At 36.5% G+C, this 20,903-nt stretch overlaps 1 protein-coding gene across 2 annotated transcripts in view; it reads left to right on the plus strand.

Annotated features, from left to right (window-relative positions):
• MYO5C (myosin VC) overlaps positions 1-19,754 on the plus strand; it is a 37,567-nt gene extending 17,813 nt beyond the window's left edge. For both annotated transcript variants that reach the window (XM_056345898.1, XM_056345899.1), the window contains 22 exons: positions 425-590; positions 992-1,138; positions 1,741-1,905; positions 2,127-2,220; positions 2,795-2,858; positions 4,043-4,223; positions 4,819-4,912; positions 5,786-5,849; positions 5,925-6,005; positions 6,373-6,553; positions 8,979-9,072; positions 9,873-9,924; positions 10,127-10,292; positions 10,550-10,637; positions 11,351-11,446; positions 12,396-12,550; positions 13,695-13,784; positions 15,044-15,194; positions 15,621-15,903; positions 16,917-17,091; positions 17,582-17,662; positions 17,923-19,754. In XM_056345898.1, the coding sequence (XP_056201873.1) occupies positions 425-590; positions 992-1,138; positions 1,741-1,905; positions 2,127-2,220; positions 2,795-2,858; positions 4,043-4,223; positions 4,819-4,912; positions 5,786-5,849; positions 5,925-6,005; positions 6,373-6,553; positions 8,979-9,072; positions 9,873-9,924; positions 10,127-10,292; positions 10,550-10,637; positions 11,351-11,446; positions 12,396-12,550; positions 13,695-13,784; positions 15,044-15,194; positions 15,621-15,903; positions 16,917-17,091; positions 17,582-17,662; positions 17,923-18,075 (2,821 nt within the window). In that variant the 3' untranslated portion in view covers positions 18,076-19,754. The remainder of the gene's footprint in view (positions 1-424; positions 591-991; positions 1,139-1,740; positions 1,906-2,126; positions 2,221-2,794; positions 2,859-4,042; positions 4,224-4,818; positions 4,913-5,785; positions 5,850-5,924; positions 6,006-6,372; positions 6,554-8,978; positions 9,073-9,872; positions 9,925-10,126; positions 10,293-10,549; positions 10,638-11,350; positions 11,447-12,395; positions 12,551-13,694; positions 13,785-15,043; positions 15,195-15,620; positions 15,904-16,916; positions 17,092-17,581; positions 17,663-17,922) is intronic.
• Positions 19,755-20,903: the final 1,149 nt, after the last annotated feature.

Raw genomic sequence — 20,903 nt, forward strand, 5'->3', positions numbered from 1 at the left:
GCGTGACCCAGTTATTGGCTTGGGCTTACTACTTAGCATCAGAGCCAGAGAAGAAATCAGGTAGCAGAAAGGAAAAGCAATTTAATTTACAAGAGTCTTCAAATTAGTGTGTGCAAATTATTACAAGGAATTATGCAGCAGAGAAACTGCACCAGTCGTTCACAGAGCAGACTGAGAGGAAGATGGCTCTATGTAGGCTTTGAAATTTTCAGAAAGACACCATCAAAACAATTGCTTGTGGAATGAATTTCAAAGGTGGTGGACAATTCCCTCTCACTTTGATTGAAGAAAAAGCTCTATTTTAGATAGTGGATGCCTGTTTTCAGTATCTTCTGGGTTTTTTGTGTGTGATGTGACTGACAGAGGGAATGTGCAAGGGAAATCTGATGTGACCTAAGTAAACTTTATTGTCTTTTGAATTAAGGCAAGCTATAACTGCAAGAACTCTGAAGCAAACATGGGCAGCTATAATTATTCAGAAATACTGTCGGGGTTACCTAGTCCGTAGACTTTGCCAGCTCATCCGTGTGGCTGCTGTAACAATTCAAGCTTATACAAGAGGATTTCTAGCAAGAAAAACATATCGGAAGGTACAGCCTATCAAAAATTTTATTTCATTAACTGGAAACAGCTACTGCTCTGTAAGAAAGATGGAGACAAGGGCAGTGATCCCTAATACTTTATCTTTTGTGGGTCTGGTTCTCATATCTTCTACTCTATTTTTATATTGTTACAATAAAAATACTGATACACAGTAGCTTAGATATAATCTTGGGGCTACTGAGAGTTCTGTCTGATTAATACTTGATGCAGATCATTAATGTGATTACCACAGTGGTTCAAATGTGTCTGCTGTCTGGGTATTACAGTATCTTGATACTTCCGTGAGAAGCTTTGTCATTACTAGTGCATGTAGATTCACAGAAAGTTATAATGGATGCTGATTGAGCTATAGATAATGGCAGACAGATATTAATGTTTTATTTTAAAGATGCTTGAAGAGCACAAGGCTGTGATCCTTCAGAAATACGCCCGTGCGTGGCTTGCCAGGCGCAGATTTCAAAATATTCGGCGGTTTGTAGTGAACATCCAGCTTTCATACAGAGTTCAGCAACTGCAGAAAAAGATAGAAGAACAGGTGAGAGATACCAGTCAGTTTATGATTTTAACTAATTTTTTTATCATATCTGTTTTATTCAGAGCTCTCCTGTTGACTAGAGTCTTTAGTGAATTACAATATCCGTACTTTACTTGACAAGACAGGAGAATATGTAAGGGATATGGTCTTTAATGTAAACCACTACTATCCTTCCTACATCTAGGGCAGGAAGAATAATCTAGAGTATCCTTATATTTTTGGGTTAGTTGTGGCAACAAGAAGAGTCTGCAATAAATTTTATATTTTTACTGTTTCTTAAGTAGGCCATTCAATCTCTGGATGGGGTTACTTGTATTGGGATGAAGGATGTGTGAGGTACTGCTCTGGTACAACATATTTGGTAACTTCTGGGAATTCCATATTATGTTTATTTTGCAGCTTATTTTTGAGAGCCATACCAGCCAAATCATCTTTAAGATGGTAGCTTTAGTCTAATTGGTGGAAATAATCCTTGGTTGGAATAATTATGACTGATACAGGATGGTGCGCAGAAATAGGTCAGGTGTTTCCTTCAAAAATCTATTAAAGAGTTTCAGGTGTGCATTATTCTGTTTTCTTTTAACCTGTCTTACTCACTGTAGAGTAGAGAAAATCATGGTTTGCTGGAACGATTGACCAGTCTGGCTTCAAGTCATATGAATGACATGGATACTATTCAGAAACTCGAATTAGATCTTGAAAAGTTAGCTGCTCAAAAGAGAGCATATGAAGAGAAAGGGAAAAAATATAAAGAGGACAGTGAACAGGTAAATTTTAATTACTGTCTGGGTTCCTTTTTTTTTGCTTAAATATTTTTTTCAGCCACTAGATTTATCCAATGAATGACTCGAGAGTTACTAAGTAACTTTGCTTTCCTGGGGCAGGGTGGGGGAAGGAAGGGAGTCAGTATATGTTTGTTAGACCTTCTGTGACCGATTTCTTTCTCCTTTTGTAATTTATATATTATTCTTGCTCTTTATGTCTACAGAAAATCTTAAAACTTGAGAATCAGAATAAAGAATTACAAGAACAGAAAGACACCTTAGAAATAAAGCTCCAAGCAAAAACTGAGGAAATGAAAGGTACAACAACCAAAAGGAGATTTAAAGGAGTTATAGTGGGGTAAAGTTGTAAACTCAGGTTTTATGTAAAGGTCAATGACTTTTGTTCTAATAAAAGCAATATAAATGCTGAATTCACAGTAAATTTAAAGTTGATCCTAAGCTTCTCTTGCTTAGAATGTGTAACGCAAATGCTTTTAATTTAATCATTAAATTAACGTTGTTCTTTGAGTAGCAAAATCTCTTCTCCTGTTATGTTTCCTTTCTCGTGCACATGCATTCCTTCGAAGTGATGCTTTGTCCTTGATTCCTTTAATATACTGCTTTTAAGAATCTTAATTTCAAAGGACATGCTTAGCACATGAGATCAAGTATACTTTAGACAAGTAACACTTCGGTGTTTCAGAACCTTTTTATTCTATAGCTTTACTAGTAAAATTTACTGTGATAATTTTTGGCACTTGAGAGAGTTGTTTCAGCCTTAAAATACCTTAGAATTTAATTACTAAAACCAAACTTCTCGTTGTGGTCATACTGTTCTAATAAATGTACATAATTGCATGGAAGTTTCAAATATTGAAATATTTTTTGACAGAGAAAATGGACGACCTCACAAAGCAGCTCTTCAATGATGTACAAAAAGAAGAAAATCAAAGAATGTATGGAATCTGAATTTTATTGCTTTGAAACAGCATTCATTTTTTCTCTTGCCCTGCCTTTCTTTCTCCTGCTGTAAATGTATTATGCTCACATCACTTATGAATCTGTCAGTGTTCTTGAATGTTAATGCTAGTACTGAAGTACTTCGTACAGTTGAGGAAAAGCACATGCTTGTTTGCGGGTCGGCTATGTGCAGGAAATTATGTTATAGACCTGAGATGTTATTGCTTTTGCAGTTTCCTGTCTTTTCATGTGTCTTTCTGAGAATTGAAAGGCAGCCCTGATAATAATGGTTTCTTTGGAAATAAACTCGGAATTCAGTCAGGACTGAAAGAGCAGTCGTACCAGTCAGAATTCCTGTGAAGTGAATACTAAAGGGAAGAATTGAAACATTCATCTTGAAGGAAAGGCAGTGTTTGTAAAGGCCACTTGGTTAAAAATGTAGGGGAAAACCTCCCCCCACCCCCCCACCCCTTTTTTTTAAATTTCATTTGCAGTATTTAAATCCTATTATTTAGCAATAAATGGCTGTTGCTTTGCTTATCTTAGATTAAAGACAGAGAAGTTTAGGTACTAGATAAATGCTGTTCTTTGAAGGGTGAAGGGTGCAGTCAGTCCTTCCTGAGGGTTGGAAGCCATGTGATATTTCAGCTCAGTCTGATTTCAGCTGCAAATAACTTCAAACCATACTAACAGGACTTTTTTGCTAGTTTTTTTCTGCTTTGCCCATGAACTGTATTATGTTGGAAGCTGGTCCATTCTAGCAGGGATTAGTAGAAAATGGAAAACTTCCTGCATTGTTTTACGGAGAAGGATACAGGGCCTTCTGTTGCTGTGTCCTCCTTCAGTAAGTGACTGTGACCATAAATGTAGCAGAAAGCTGCTCAGGTAGGCCAGCTCTCAGGGAGTTAGAGAATTAGCCTTTAAGCTGAAAAACCTCAGTTTTGTCTTGAATCCAGTCTCAATATCTGAAAGATGTAGCGGAGTCCAGGGACATTTTCATCCCATTATCATCCAATTTGTAGATTGATTCTGAGGGTGTAGGATAGCATTTTTTAAGTATTTATGGTTCATTTACGTTCTCTTCAGTGAAACATGTCCTTCAAATTAAAACAAAACCAAAGCCCACTCTTTCACGTATGAATGTAGGAAAATTAAACCACATTTTTGTTGCCTTGTTTAGGTTACTTGAGAAAAATTTCCAAAATCAGAAGCAGGACTATGAAAAGGAAATTGAATTGCTCAAGGGAGAAATTAAGATTCTGAAAGAAGAAAAAACTCAGCTACAACATCAAATTCAGCAAGAAATCGTCATTCAGGATGGCTTGAAAATGGAAGTAGGACAACTTACAAAACTAGCACAGGTACAGTATGACACGTTTCATTTTGGAGTCTTTGCTAGATAAAGCAAGTAGAGAATGTGGGTGTTCTATTTATAAATTATCTTCACTAATTTTTTTTTCTCCAGTGCATATTTAGAAGAATTTGTAGTTAATAAGCTGTATTTGATACACCACTGTGTTGCACTGTTTGCATATAGTACACAAAATGAGTAAGTTACTGCTCACAAAAATAAGTGCACATTTTGAAGAGTAATTGTGCCTGAATATTTATACATTTAAATGTGTGGATCTCTTTTTCTTCCCTTTTTTCCAAAAAAATATTAGTTTCTCAGTTGTTTTTTTTTCCATAAATTTAGCTTATAAATGGCCTGAAAATAGTACTTTTATGTAAAGTCACATTTTTTTCTCTGAGTCAATTCCATGACAGAGACACAAGTTTTCACTACATCACATTACTCTCCTCTGATGCTTGAGAACCAAATGCTTTAAAAAAAACACATTTTAAACCTTTTACCATATGAACTTGTTATTAATTATCATTATCTTTATGATGTAACTGATACTCAGCCCTTGTCATTCCCTCCTTGTCTCGGTCTATAATTTTTGTCTGATTCAGAAAATACCCGAGTTGCAAAAGGAAATTGAACTGCTGCAGACACAAAAATTGGATGTTGAGAAGCAGGCCCAGTCACAGAAGCGAGAACTGAGGGGTAAGCTACATACTAGATAATTCAGGAACTTACCAAGTACGGTGTGAAACAGGCCAGTTTAAATTGACTTTTTTCATGTTAGCTTTGACAAAAACCCATTTCTCTTTCCCATCCTGTAGGGATTTCATTCTGTTCCTACCTTTACTTACAACGGGGGATGGGAGGGGGGGGGATGGGACACACAACGGACAACCCCCAACAGGTGAGTTTTACAAAGTGATCACTGAATACTGAGATCTAGGGTACCTATTTGAAGAAATTCTGATTTCAGACATTTCTCCTTTGTGTTTCAAAGTCAATGCTAATAATTTAAACTTCACTTAGAATCTAACAAGTAGCTTGTAGAGATCCAAGATAATGGAAACAATACATTATCTTGCTTTCATTCATCCTATCTTTAGCCTTAGGTCCAAGAAATGTCAAATATGCTTAAATAAGTTGCTGAGTTAGGTTCGCTTCGGGAAAAGGTACTTAATAAGAAGCACTATTGTTGTGTACTTTGTTCAATGCTAATGCTGTCATAGGGCAAACCTGTGTCTGCAGTATTTAATGTAGTAACCTAGCACTAGATGACAAATCATTTCTTCAACTCTAGCAGTTGTCCAGATACAGAACAGAAAGATTTAACTTTGCACTGGAGGTCTGATGTGTTAAGAAAAAATATATTGGTGGTATGCCTATCTAGTGCACCTTACATGTCCAGAAGTAGAACCAAGTCCCTCATTATATTCTTGTAGTACTCAGTAAATCTGATTTACCAGGAAAGAACCTTGTAGATTTAGGAATAGGTTGGTTTGATTTTTTTATAATCAAACTTAACTTGAAATATGGGGGGAAAATTGTTCATGTAACAAATTTTTTGGTTTTTTCCAGAAAAGATGTCAGAAGTTACAAAACAGCTTCTTGAAAGTTATGATTTTGAAGATGTACGAAGCAGGTAATTTTGTTCTGAGGTCTCTTTAAAAAAGCTTAAGTAGCACATTTTGTTCATCTGTACTGCCTTATATTTTAGACTCTCTACAGATGACTTGGAACACTTAAATGAGGATGGAGAAGTGTGGTTTGCTTACGAGGGCTTGAAAAAAGCTACAAGGTTAGTTCAGTTCTTCAGTGTTTTCATAACTCCAAGCTGTGATCTAGAAGATAAACAGAAAGATCAGTAACTGATTTGACAGTGCAGTACTGAACGTCTGTTTAAGAAAGGAACAATACTGGCTGAGCAGCTTAAAATCAGTTTAACAAACTTCTAAGTCAGTGAGGTAAGTGAGTATGTGTGCAGTTGGGGAAATGTGTTTCATCTGAGATATGCATAACTTTCAACTCCTTTAATGCACAGGTGGTATTACAGAATGTCTACATGTTATCCATGATACTTTGTTTCCACTTTGTATTAAGCCTGACCCATCGCATCAAGATTGTACTACATCTGCCATGTTCTTTCTCCCTTTTTTTTTTAACAGAGTATTGGAAAGTCATTTCCAGTCTCAAAAAGAAATATACGAAAAAGAGATTGAAGGTTTGAACTTTAAAGTTGAACATCTTAGCCAGGATATTAATCATCTACAAAAATTATTTCGAGAGGAAAATGACATAAATGATGGTATTCGACTTGAAGTTAGCAGGCTAACTTCAGAAAACCTGGTAAGATCAAGGTGTAGTAAAGCAAAGTATGTTTTTGTTACTTTAGTAATACAATCCAAATGTGTTTCTGGCACAAAACCCTCAAAATCTTGTAGTATGGTCATGTCCTTGAAATCTCAAGCCTTGAACAGAGATGGCCATCTAAGATTGCACATAATAGAATCACAGGATCATTTAGGTTGGAAAAGACATGTAAGATTATTGAGTCCAACTGTTAATGTAGCACTGCCAAGTCCACCACTAAACCATGTTCCTAAGCCCCACATCTACTATGTCTTTTAAATACCTCCACCACCTCCCTGGGCAGCCTGTTCCAATGCTTGACAGCCCTTTCGGTGAAGAAATTTTTCCTAATCTCCAATCTAAACCTTCCCTGGTGCAACTTGAGGCTGTTTCCTCTTGTCCTGTCACTTGTTACCTGGGAGAAGAGACCGACCCCCACCTGCCTACAACCTCCTTTCAAGTAGTTGTAGAGTGATAAGGTCTCAGCTCTTTCCTTGCGTGCTGGGGTAGTGTGTTAAGAGGCAGCCAAATTTATTGCCCAAGTGTGCAGCTTGCTGGGGCAGCCTCCCATAGGTTTTTTCCCTTTTCTTTTGCATAAACCTGAATTGAGATTTGACTCTAATCACAGAATGGCAACCATTTTACAAAGCCTGACTTGGTGTGTAGTGCAGACACAAGCCTTGCCTTCTATTGCCGATAGCTGGGGAGACAGTGAGAGTCTTTAGAATGTGTTTGAACCCTCATATGCTTATGTGGCTGAATATTCAGATTTTATAAAAGATGTTTTGGACTTCAGAATGTTGTCAGGATGTCCATTGCTGAGCTCATGCAAATATTTTGGTTGTTCTTGTTGCAGTTTCTCAACACTGTGAGGAGCTTTTGAGCGGTGTGATAATTTCTACATAATAAGCAGATTTATACTGGAAGTGATGAAGAAAAAAGTATTTACTTAGGTTTTTTATTTACATGGAATTTTAACTAAAAAATGAATCAATGGTTTAGCAGTGACCAGAAAATTAGCTCACCATACCTTTTTTAATACCTACCTGACTTAAACTTCTCATCTGATAATTTTAAAAAGTAGCCATTTTTTGGTCAGGCCATATATTTTTCTGATGGAACACTTTGGATATTTCAGACTTAATGAAAAGTGATTTTGTGATACTGTAGCTTTCTATGAGTCAGTACTATGACAGTGTACTGGGTCTGTTGTAGCAGTCTCATGCTGCATTTTGCATTTGTGGGTAAACCAGTATTGATAGCATGACAGTGTTTTGGCTGTGGCTGAACAGAGCTTGCACGGTGCCAAGGCTTTCTCTTTTTCCTACTCTGTCCCACCTCAGCCAGTTAAGCTGGGGGTGGACAAGTAGTTGGGAGGGCATGCAGCCCAGACAGCTGACCCGAGCCAACCAGAAGGATATCCCCTGCCATTTAATGTCATGCTCAGCTATAAAAACTCAAGTATAGCAAGAAGAAAGGGGGTGCCTGGTTTTATCTTGACCTGGATGTTTTCTCACTTCTGATTTTGCTAGTTTCTTCCCTGTTCTGGTGGGGTATGGGGTGGGGGTACAGGGGGAGTGGGCATCTCTACGGGTGCTTGGCTCTGGCTAGACAGGGTCAACCCACAGCAGCCAGCTTCAATTTTCATTGTACTGAGGCATGCAAGTTCAGAATTTAGTTACTTCATTCTTTCCCTGTAGTCAGAGGACAATAATTAACATCTTTTTCTCAGAAGCCTCTGCAGAGCTGTTTCTGTCTCTTAAGTTGACAAGTTCTATAATCTGATAGGGAAAAACTAGATGTCTGGGGGATTTATGGTGGTTATGGATTTGCACAGTTCTGAGGCCCTCCCCACCAGAGGGCAGCTAAGCATATCAAGTTGCTAACAAATTGCAGACAAGGCTTAGGCGTCTTAATTACTAGTACTGTGTAAAACCTATCTAACACAGAGAGGTGGTATTATTCCAGAAGATAGCATATACTATATTATTTTTCTGCTGAGTGAAGAACTAAAGAAATATTTTCAAAACAAAGTTATGAAAATTGAAAATGTAAGGAAAAGTTACTTATAGTGTGTTTTTTTAAAAAATATTTTATAACGTATTGATTCTTTTTTCAGTGTTAATTGGGCTAGAGAACTTAAAGCCACAGTGTAATTTCCTTTAAACTAAGACAGAAGAACCCAGTACTGGGCCAGTCTAATCATTTCATTAGCTCACCGTTCATTTTTAAGAGTGGCCAGCAGCAGATGCCTCCAGAAAAGTTAAACAAGTCAGGCAAGCAGGGAGCAGTACTACCCCCCAGTCTCTCCCCTGTGTTTGGCTAGTTGCAGCTGAAGGTTGTCCAGTGTCATGGGAACTATTGCAGACATTTGAAAAGAAGGAAGGTGCTGAAATACAGAAATTTTCTTTCTCTCTAAAAGGTGATTCCAGATCTTAAACAGCAAGTTTCTGAACTTGAAAATCAAAAATTAGATCTTGAAAACCGTCTTCAAGAGCAGACTGTAAAGTTGAAAGGTAAAGTGCCAGTATCATCCCTAGTCTTTCGGTTGTCTAAGATGATGAATTCCCTATATCTGAATTTTTAAAAGCTGAAGCAATTATTACATGATAACTTCATTGCCTGATTACTTACTTTCTTGCTAGTAAAATGTAAGAAACACAAAGAAAAAATGTGTTGTATAGTTTATATCTCTGTTATTAATGAATAATATGCATGCAAGTATGTGTGCTTTTTTCGCTTTTTTACCTTTCTGAGGTCATTCAGTTCTGTGGTTTGGATGTCTGCAAATGTATTCAGTAAGGCTCTGCTAAGAATATGTGTAATGGAGTATGCCCTTTGTAAACAGTCATAAAAAGGAAAGATGTTTTGAAACTGAAGGCACACTCTATGAGGTGAACTTCAGAGAGTATTAAAAAATTCAGAGTGGGAGGCAGAGGGAAAAGTTCTTGCTAAATTTGCTTGTTTGAAAGTTCTCGATTTAGGAAATGATATTTAGCTGAGGATTCTGAGTCTCTCTAACTGCAATGTCTTCCTAGGCAACCAATTTAAAATGTGCAAGTAGTTTTACTGCCAACTGCAAGAAGTTAGTAATGTCAAAATTGCTCATCCCATATAATCTTCTGTGTGGTGTGGAGTAGTCAGATATTTCTCTGATGCATTATTTGGCATGTCACTCAATTTCATTGGATGAAACAAAAATATGAGTGTAAGAAGAGATTTACAGAATACTAGTACAGAACAGTAAGCAAATTTGATATTGTTATTTTTCTTTTGTTTTGGGTTTTGTTGCTAATTATTACTGAAAAAATGGAAGAGATGTCTAATCGGCTGCATTATGAGCTAGAAGGGGATAGAACACAAAGACGGTAAATATATTAATTTTTTTAATGTAAGAAATGTAGTTGCTATAAGCTTGGTAACAAAGTCATTTAAACTCTTTTAAGTACCACATTCAATATAAGTTTTGCCTTACAGCCTTGTGTACAGTTAATAAGAAATGAGTAAGTATGATACAACTATGCTTTAACAAAAGAAGAATAAAAGCAAAGCTTATCCATCTACTTTTAGAACTACTGAGGCCCAGAATGAAGTAGACATAAAAGAAAAAGAGAAAGTGAAATTTGCAACCCAAGAAATTGAGGGGCTGAGCAACGGTTTGATGCAAGATGAAATCCAGGATGAAGTACAAAGCAAGATAAAGCAAGAGACAGCTCGACTTACTGTGGAAAACATGGTGAGGAAATGAAACTGTCATTAAGAAACTGTACCTGAAATGCAGGGTGAAAAGAAAGAAATCATGATTTTGTGGTATGGACAGGATGTTTTCTCAATTCATTGGGGGAGAAAAAAGATAGGAAGGTTTCATGTTTCTTCCACCAAATATAAGTAAAAGCACATAGTGGTGCTCTTTATTTGTGGCAATAACATGTATTGGTAGAAGATGTTTTTTAATTGTGGTTGCTCTGAACTCACTGGTGTTGATTATTACAGGATCTTGAAGAAAAACTAGACATGAAAGATAGAATAATTAAAAAATTGGAGGATCAGATCAAAACTCTTACCAAGACTATTGAAAAAGGTAAGATACTGTTATGTGATTATGGCTTTTATCATGGTTCTGAATGTTCAGTTGTGTTTGAAGAGAAGTATGTAAAAAAAAAAAAATGTAGGGTTTTGGGTGGGGTTAGAAATTTAAAACCTCAGAAAAAGAGTGCCAGGAGAACCATCAACAAAAATTACATAGAAGTCCTTTCCTGTATTTTTTTCCCCAGCTAAATAATGGGCACATATGGAACCTAGACTACAATAAAGATTAAGCCAGAGGCATAAGGTTCTGTCAACAGGAGTTAATACATACCCTCACACAAACTGTCTCTGAGCCAACAGAATGTTAGTTTTGCATCAGATGAGTAATTCCTCCCATTAGCCTTCAAGTGGCAGATGGTTCCTGATACGAAGTTAGTTTGTATAAAGCTCTTACACAGCACTATCGAATCACTGTAGAATACTCTTAAAAACATTGCAGAGGTGACTAATGTAGAGATGTATTGTTGCTGTTCGCGTGTCTTATTAATGAAGTAATTCCACTGAATCTAGTGAAACTATTGACATGAATAATACAAATGTTACTTAACTTACAATGCTTGGAGCCGTAAGCTTAAGAACATTGTTGTGAACAGGGCCCATACTCTGTTTATTACAGAGAAAACTGCTTTTCTCCAATAGTTTGTTGTAATGTGAACATGAGCTTAGCCATTTACCTGCAAGTAACAGTGCTTTTGTATTTGACAGCTGAAGCTCGTGTGCCCACTGAGTCCAAAGAGTATATTGGAATGATGGAGTACAAAAGAGAGGACGAAGAAAGGATTATTCAAAATCTGATCCTTGGTATTGTAGTAACACCTCAAAATTTATTAGTAATCAACGATACTCAGTGTAGAACGCTACAACAAAATCTACAAGGCACCATATTTCATTTACATCGAAAGTTGCCTTTTTTCCACTCTCGTACCACCAATACAACTTGGAGTCTCTTTTTCTGCTGACAGACATTTCAAATACAGAAGTGCTTTATCCGTGTAAAAATCATTTGTCTGACTCTACATAATGCTGGCTTTCTTATCTTTCTTATTCTTTATTCACTTATAAAGCTCTAAATCTCAAGAGCACACCAGGGACTTGAATTTACTTTCTTCTTGGTCATGTAGTAAGTCGGTAAGTCACTGGACTTATATTCATGTGTGATGGATTAATCTCCTGTGTGTTCTTTCCGTATCATTCCTTTCACTGAAAGGAACTGTACTTTCATGTCTCTCTTGTAGAGGAATTTTGTCCTCTTTACAATATCAATCTTACTGCCAAATCAGCTTTTTTCATTAGCTTACAAATAATAGTAAATTCGACAAATTTTCCATGTATATTAGTAGCATTATTAAATACTGCTTGGAAACATCTTCCTTTTCTTCTCACCTGCTTCAGCCTTGTGAATGTTTATATCTTTGTTAACAAAGGTGTGTCATTAAGCAATGCCAGAATTTGGTGGGGCCTCCCACGAGTAGTTAAATGCAGGTTGCTTTTTGAAGTTGTCTTGCGTGGCATAGACTGTGCTGGGCCTTAGAATTTGCTACAATACTCTTCTACCTCTCTGGAAAACTTAATTCATACCCTTAGATGAACAATACTGTTACAGAATTTTTCAGAAACAAGCAATTCATCGTAAATTAATTATCAAGTGACTGGTCACTGAAGAAACGAACCCCGTAGTGCTTGACTTTTTCAGAGTGGTGCATTGAATCATTGAATCTTTATATAAACCTGATGACTCTCCTTCATGCAGATTTAAAGCCACGTGGAGTTGTAGTTAACATGATACCTGGCCTTCCAGCTCACATCCTATTCATGTGTGTGAGGTATGCAGATTATCTGAATGATGCTGACATGCTGAAATCTTTCATGAATGTAACCATTGATGGTATCAAACAAGTTGTTAAGGTAGGAATGAAGTTTGGCCGTACTATACTGTGCTTTTTGATTTTTAATGTAAGGTATACAAGATGTATGCATAATAGCTGGGGAATGCTGAGACTTTCATTTGCTAGTATTCCTGTAATAGAATAATAATCACTAGTGACACTCTTTTTGAAGTTTGTAGTAGTATCCCTGTAAAGCCTCCGGGTAAGCCTCTACTGTGCTCAACAGAACGCATTAACATGAATTATTTTTATCTAAAGAGCTTGACAAAATCACTTAAAGGATTTTACATTTTACAACAAGTAGCTAATTAGGTGAAGTGCACCTTTGCTTTCAGCACTGGTAAAAGTGGGAGGGACAGAAATGAAGGTTAGTATGTCTGGCGGCAGGCAGGTATCAGAATTTTAAGAGGTTTTTACACTGATGTTCTACTAGTGTAGTGTTTTTACTGACATGTCATTTGGTAGTGCAGCATTAGTACCCAAATGATTAAAGTTATGTTGCCAGCCAGTTTACAAAATCAAGTTATAAACAAGAATTGTTAGCGTGTTGTCTCATCTACATAACAAATTCAGCTATGTGAATGCTTTATTATGGATTTATAATGCAATAAAACACCAAGCATGCTTTGTAGCACAGGCAGGAATGGACTATGGTTTATGCAGTTGAATTTGTTGTATAAAGAATGCCTGTAGTGTGTTCACAAACAAATTTATACCACAGTTTATTCATTGGAAAAGCTTATGTTTACTTAGTTAACAAAAATAAAACATACTTGGACAACGTTAGAATTGTGTTTATATGTAGTTCAGTTTTGTTGGTGTATACAGGTGGTGTTCATACTTTTTTTGCAGGAAGTACACTCCAGTACACTACAACACCATATGTAGAAATGTGTAAAACTGTTTGGTTCAGGCTAATTTATTTAGCTGGTCTGTCATATGAGAAGACGTAAACAGTGTTTGCCAAATAAAAAAGAAATCTTTGCTCTGTGTATGTTAGCCTGAAAACACAGCATGATTTGTTGAGCTAGCATGTTATAGATGTTGTATGCTCCTTCCGCTGGACATAGGCTCTGTTACACCAATTCTGTAATGGTCTGTAGTTATTAAATTAACTTCATGAGACAATACCATTATAAGATTGCTTTACTTACCATTTTCAGGAACATTCAGAAGACTTTGAGATGTTGTCCTTTTGGCTTTCCAATACATATTATTTTCTTAACTGTTTGAAGCAGTACAGTGGGGAAGAGGTAGGATTGATTTAATCAAATAATTTCATTACTTTACCTTTGACAGACTTTAATTTGAATTTAAAATAGTGATAATCAGTAATTATGCACCAACTCGCCACTGTTACTTCCAGATATTTACATATTCACATTGCTCTGCAGTGGTGTTATATGTCTTACACAAATAATAAGACAGTGTAGAACTAATGGATCAAGTAAAATTGAGGTAAAATTAAAGTGCTAAAGTAGGTTAAAGACACGACATGGAAACTACTACTTAATTTGAACTCTTCCACATGAGTTTTATGTGAACTGGACTTCACATATCCAGCTGCATATATGTTTTATAATTGTGACCGTTCAAACACCCACTGCTACCACAATAAGGTTACAGAAGAAAACCTCGGGAAAGGAGCAAAACAGTAAAATGGTCAGATTTTTCCTTATTTCATTTGCTTGTTTAAGCTAAGTTTTATCCTGAGATTCAAAATTCTTCTTAATTCTTTTCAATTGAAACTCTTACTGTATTTTTTTGCTGGTTTTATAGACTTAGGTAGACTGAACTGAAATCGCATAGACACATAAGAATAGTTTCAGGATTAAAGCAAGGAGGTACCATGAAGCCTTGGACTCACAGGCACTGTGTACTGTGTAAACAGCAATACTCCCTCTTGTGGGCCTATAGATAACATCTGAAGAGCTGTGGAGAACAGAACATTTTAACTTAATAACAGTCTTTTATAATTTAGTTGCAAGATTAAGGAAAAGTCTGAATCCAGAATGCAGTTTTAATCTGTAGTTCTAACGAACATTCAAAACTTCACGCAGGTTAGGATTCAGTCTAGACTTCTGAAGTCAGAAAGTCCAAAACAAAGATCCCTTTGCAGCAATAAAATGTTGTGGGTTTTTTGTTTGCCAACATAAACAATTGTGGTTTGGGGGTTTTTTGTTGGTTTTTTTGAGGGGAAGGTGGGGTGGGGTGGGGGGAGTTCGCTTTCTGTTTGTGATCTAGGAATTGCTCCAGAGTTCATTGAAATGTATGTATGTTTTTCCTTTGGCTTTAGCAGGCTTTAGGAACAGAGTAAACATCAACATAAACTGGAAAATCAAGTACAGGAAACCCCCAAACTGGAAGCATCCACTGAAGTTAGCTGTAGCTTTGACTTATTCTAAGACTCTGTCCAGCCAGAGATGGAATGACGTACATTACGTTGTAGTAAACAATTTATATTTATTATGTTATGTGATTTCTAATAATTATATTTACAACTTACTTGTAGGAATTTATGAAGTATAACACTCCACATCAGAATAAGAACTGTTTGAAGCATTTTGATCTCTCAGAATACAGACAAATTCTTAGTGATTTGGCCATTCGTATCTATCACCAGTTCATTATTGTAATGGAGAACAACATCCAGCCAATGATTGGTAAGGCAGCAGCAATCCAAACAGACTTAAATGTACCTTGTGAAGTATACAAATAAGCTTATATGTGGAGGCAAAGGATGGGACAGATTTCTTTCTCCTGTTGATTTATACATGTGTACCTGCACGTGTGTTTCTGCACATATAAATTCCACTGAATGATACATCACCAGAGGGTTTGGAAAGACTTTTTCCTCGTGACATTTCTTGGTGTGGCATAATGATTTGAAAACAAATCAGCATTCTACAGGAACAAAAGGCTTTTTAAAATTTGTGTGCTCCAGAAGCCATTGTCAGTATCTTATTTTTCTTGTATCATTTAACTTTTAAAATATGCTGAAAGTAGGTTTTGTTCAATAAATAAGGTTACATAACTGAAAGGAGTCTGAAGAGTTTTGGTCTAATCAGTTATTTTCTATTGTATTTCAGTACCAGGCATGCTGGAATATGAAAGTCTTCAAGGAATTTCTGGCTTGAAACCTACAGGATTCCGTAAACGTTCTTCTAGTATAGATGACACGGATACCTACACAATGACCTCTATTCTGCAACAGCTCAGCTATTTTTATAGTACCATGTGCCAGAATGGCTTGGACTCTGAGCTTCTAAAGCAGGCAGTGAAGCAGCTTTTCTTTCTGATTGGAGCTACCACCCTCAATAGTCTCTTCCTCCGCAAGGACATGTGCTCATGTAGAAAAGGAATGCAGATAAGGTAAAGCCAGTAAAATTTCAACCAGCTTGAGAATGAATTTTTCACACTTTTATGTAACATCGTTTCTCTCTAAGTCACTGCATATTCTGTAACCATTGTGCTGGAAGTAGCCAGTTGGTTTTTACACTTTCTGAAAAAGTAGATGTTTGCGTTTTGGGCTGAGCTTTCTCAACGTAACATTGCAAATTTTTCTTTCCATGGAAACACTAATGGAGGAAAAGAGAAAATTACAGCCTGGAGCTTAAAGTCAGGCATGTTTAGAATACTTTCCATGCTATTTCGCTCATGATGTGACAAATAGTATTTTTAATTCTTTCTTGCTGTAGTAAACAGGTGCAGTGTCCCCTGGCTGGCAGACAAACAAAAGCTGACTTGCATTTTTCATACTCTGTGATGAGAAAGGCATTGAGACAGAGCCTTTGAGGGTACAGATCAGGCCTCATCTGTCTTGTTACAAGCATCCAGAGAACATGCTCGTGTTTTGCAGAAGATGCAGTTCATTTATTCTCCATTAGACAGGCTGCAGAATAAGGTGAAAGAAGATCAGTAAAACCTTGACCTGTCTGGGAGCATTGCTAGAAGAAAGCTGCTTTAACCTTTAGGTCATCAGTTGTAAGCCCAGCCCTGCTTTGTAAAGTGAAAAGATTGTTCTCATTTCCTGTACAAGCTCAGCTGTAAATGAGTATTTTTAAAGACATATAGTGCTGTAGTGTAGAAGACAATGCCGGTATATATTAGAAATTTCCTGTAAAGAGCTAAACTTATAACTTGCTTTCTACTATCCAAGCTTTAAGAAATAAAAAAATAAAAATAATTTAAACATACAAGAGATTAAACTTGCAGATAAGCTATTACTTGCTTGATTGTTATGATCTACAGGTATGTTTTTTAACTTAAAATGTATGAATTTGAACATGGCACTAGAGGGTCATTCCTTCTTTAGAAGTCTTTAAGGTAACTTGTTTGTTAGGGTGAACCTAACATTTCTGTCATCTGTTCATGGTTTAACCCAGGTGTAATATCAGCTACTTGGAAGAATGGCTTAAGGACAAGAATCTTCAAAGCAGCAATGCCAAAGAAACTTTGGAGCCTCTATCTCAAGCAGCCTGGCTCCTTCAGGTCAAAAAGATCACTGATGATGATGCCAAGGAGATATGTGAACACTGCACATCTCTTTCTACTGTGCAGGTACTGAATTACCTGTTTTTTTCTGGCAGCACCAATTGCAAAATTGTAGCTATCTATAATAATTTGTTGCAAAGACCTATTTGCCTTTCATTTGATAAAAATGAATTTTTCAGCATTCCACATCACCAGTTGTTAAATCAAATTTTAAACTCCTTATTCCTGATTGTTGCATTTTTAACAATATTTCCCTGCTTTGTTCTATCCCATGTTTTTATTCCACAATGTATTTTCTTTACTTTGTCACAGGCTTTCTTTGTTGTTTCCCTTAATCAGTTCAGCTTTTTCTTCATCCTGCTGATACCTCTGGCAATGAGTTATAGCAATCATCACTTACAGTTCATTAGGTGACCAATCAGAATTCTGTCTTTATTGTAAAATTCTTTACTGAAACTTTAATTATGTATGAATAAACTTGTCATGTTGATGCTTTCTGCTTTTTGTCTTCTCACTTTTTGTGGCATAATAAAATATTTTTTTGTAATTTGAACAGATAGTGAAGATCCTCAACTCATACACTCCAATAGATGATTTTGAGAAAAGAGTGACTCCATCATTTGTTCGTAAAGTCCAGGTAAGATCTACAATTATTATTTCTCATATTTAAGTTACAGGATACCTCAATCACACGGTTCTTGGTACTATGCGTAGTTACACTTGACCTTTACAGCATATTGTCACTAAGTTGCTCAGCTTCTAGATATTTGGAACTGAACAAAACAAGTCTCCTGAAGGTCATGTGAAAGCAAGATTTGCAATGGGAAGGAAACAATGTACTTGTTTTGTTTTGATTCTTATTACAGTGTTTTCTTACCCTTTCTGTTATAATTTCAGGCTATGCTAAACAATCGTGAGGATGTTCCACAGCTGATGCTCGATACCAAGTATCTCTTTCAAGTGACATTTCCTTTCACCCCCTCTGCACATGCCTTGGAAACCATACAAGTCCCCAGCAGCTTCAAACTTGGCTTTCTCACAAGGGTTTAATAAAACCAGTTCATTGGTATTTCCTCAGAGACTGCACAAAGACAGGCAGACTTTCATGGTTCGTTTCTCCAGCTGGTGGATAGTATGGCAGCTTGCAGTGAATTAGACTGTTAAAAACTTGTTCTTGAGTCAAGACTTAAAAAAGTAGGAGTAATTTTGCGTAATTTCAGCTTATGATTTCCTTCTCTCTTTTCTTACTTTTCTCCCTTTGTTACAGTCCTACAATGATGACTTTATATCATCAGCTGGACACAAAGCTAACTGTACAGTTTTTTAGCCCAAATCTGACAAGAAAAACATTTATCTGACAAGTTTGTATTGGTGCCCTGTCAGCACCAGTCAGAGGGGAAAACTGCCATGTGATAAATGTTATTACTTTACCATTTTCCTTGCCTTCGCTTCCTATAACAAGATTATTTTTTTCCCAAGGTAGTTCTGTTCATTGCCTTGATATACTGGATCCATTTTACAGTAGCTTTCACCCTTCTATACTTCTTATACCTTTATGCCTTTCATAAAAGAAGTCTTTTATAACAGTTTCTCCAAAAGACTGTAGTAGGAGCTAAGGGAAGGTCCTTCCACAGGTGTTTTTTAAAAAAAATCAGTATAAATAGCTACATTGAAATTGGGGAACTGAGATAAATCTAAAGAGAATTGCTATTACAAACCCACATTGTCTTTTTGTAGGCATGCTGCCTTGGCTCACTGAATGCTTGCATTGCAGTGCAGGCACAGTAGACAGCTCTTCAGCCAGGGGAAGGACTCGGGTACTCTTCTTGAAGACAGATTTCAGTTTTGTTCTCTGCAGTGACAAGTCTGGATTTTCATATCAGTCATTATAAGAGAAAAGTCAGATACAAAATTCAAAATTGAATTACAAGCTTGTTCCCTTAAAAACAGGAGTCATCTCCTGGTTTGGCTCCATCTCTGGTGCAGTGCATTTCAGAATACACACAAAGTATTCACACGTGTGCACACCATCTTTCTCCCTTTCTTTCTTGCTGGTTTCCCTCCTCCAGTCCAGACACTGAATAGGAGTGAATGCAGCTGCTGTGGTCTGCTGGTACTGATAAACCAAGCTTATTTCCTTATATTTCATCTTTATTTATTTAATTTCAGTTGCAAGATCCTTAGAAGTAGAAGTGGTCCCCCTTTTTGCTTTTTTCAGCCTTCTTGCTGTAGTCAGAATGCAACAACTTTATTTTGTCCTGGACCCTGTCAAAACAACTGGAGAAACAACATTCACCTCACCACAATGATGACTGTCCTCAGAAATTTCTCAGTAAATAATGCTAGTTTTCTAGCTAGTCTATTAGACATAGTTATTAACATTGAGTACTAAAGCTTTGAAATATTTAAAGGATTTTAATTAATTTAGTTAATTTAAATATTACGTTAAGGAACAATTAATTGGATTTTTTTTATTACACAGTGTTAGTACTGCTTGTTTAGTTTCACAGAAAAATCTGTAAATATAAAGAAATCATTCTTGCTATTTAGTGTTCTTGGTGTTTACTATGTACAGTGAAATATTCATGGTGATAATCGCAGAGATATAGTCAGAATACATGAAGGAAGAATTTTGTGTTTTGTGCAATAACAATAAAAGCTGTACAAAATATCACAGACATCTAGGTAGACTACCGTTTTAATCAGTTAAATAAAGTAGCTTCTAAATCAATTTGTAGTGCTTTGAGTGGTGCAATAGTTGTATTTTGAGTGTGGGATCATTTGAAAGAAGTTACTTGGAACAATGTGAACATTAGTGGATACTGTCGGTCTTGTATTGCACCATAAACATTTATTTAAAGGTCGGGTTGCTTTGCTGTAACATTGTGTATCTTCCTGTCAGAGTGGTGTGCTGTCCTTGGCTCCTTACGAATTTCTGTAAGTATTTTAACGCAAAGGAGTGTTGTTACTGTAATTCAAATATAGCCTTTTCTTACAGTTCCTGGAGCTGTATGTCTGCCTGGGACAGTATGAGTAAAACCACAGCCCACCCTTGCGGCTACATCACACTGAAGCATCAGAAGGCATGTATGCCTTTATGAAAAAAAATGCTGATCAAGGAAAATTTTTCTGGTAATTTGATGCTAGGTCACTTTGAGAGGTTTGTGTGAAGTATGCTATTAACACTGTGTATACAAACAAAACGGATTTTAAAAAGAAAGTTCAAAATTATCAGTGTGTATTGTATGTACTCAGAAACTTACCTTGCTTTTGCTGACATTAATGCCTCCAACCAATGTAAAGGTACAAAATGCTGTTTGTTACCTTTCTTCTAAATGTAAGGAGCAGTTTTAGTGAAGGCAGATACATGAAAGAGGCATCACTGAGGTTAGCTTTCTCCTTTACTATCATTCTAGGAAAGTTATTTTGTTCAAATGGGAAAATGTTGAATGATGATCCTTCCTGCCATAGGAAAGTACTGAAATGGCTTATGGAGAGATGTGTTAGATGTTGTCGGCGTCTTTGGATGTTGTTAGACGTATGACTCCTGCAGTTTCTGGGAACAGAAATCAGCAGAATACATGGTCCCTTTAAGTCCTGTATTCCTGCAATTTCTAATAAAAAAGATTAGGACAGATTACTTCTACCCAAATCTCTGCTGGTCTGAGACCTAATTCACACCCCCACCTCCTTTTGTCTGGGATCCTCCTGACTATCAAGTGCAAACATCTAATGGCGTGACTTCAGTGACTGCAGTAGAGTTTCAATAGTAGATGTGACCTTCAGCACTTTCAAAATTTTTCAGACACGTTTTCATAAATTTCCTCAGAATTTTTTCAGAGTGCAAAAAAGCAGCAGTTTTTAATCTCATTGATTTA

This window comes from Falco biarmicus, chromosome 7 (genome assembly GCF_023638135.1).
Source record: "Falco biarmicus isolate bFalBia1 chromosome 7, bFalBia1.pri, whole genome shotgun sequence".
NCBI lineage: Eukaryota > Metazoa > Chordata > Aves > Falconiformes > Falconidae > Falco > Falco biarmicus.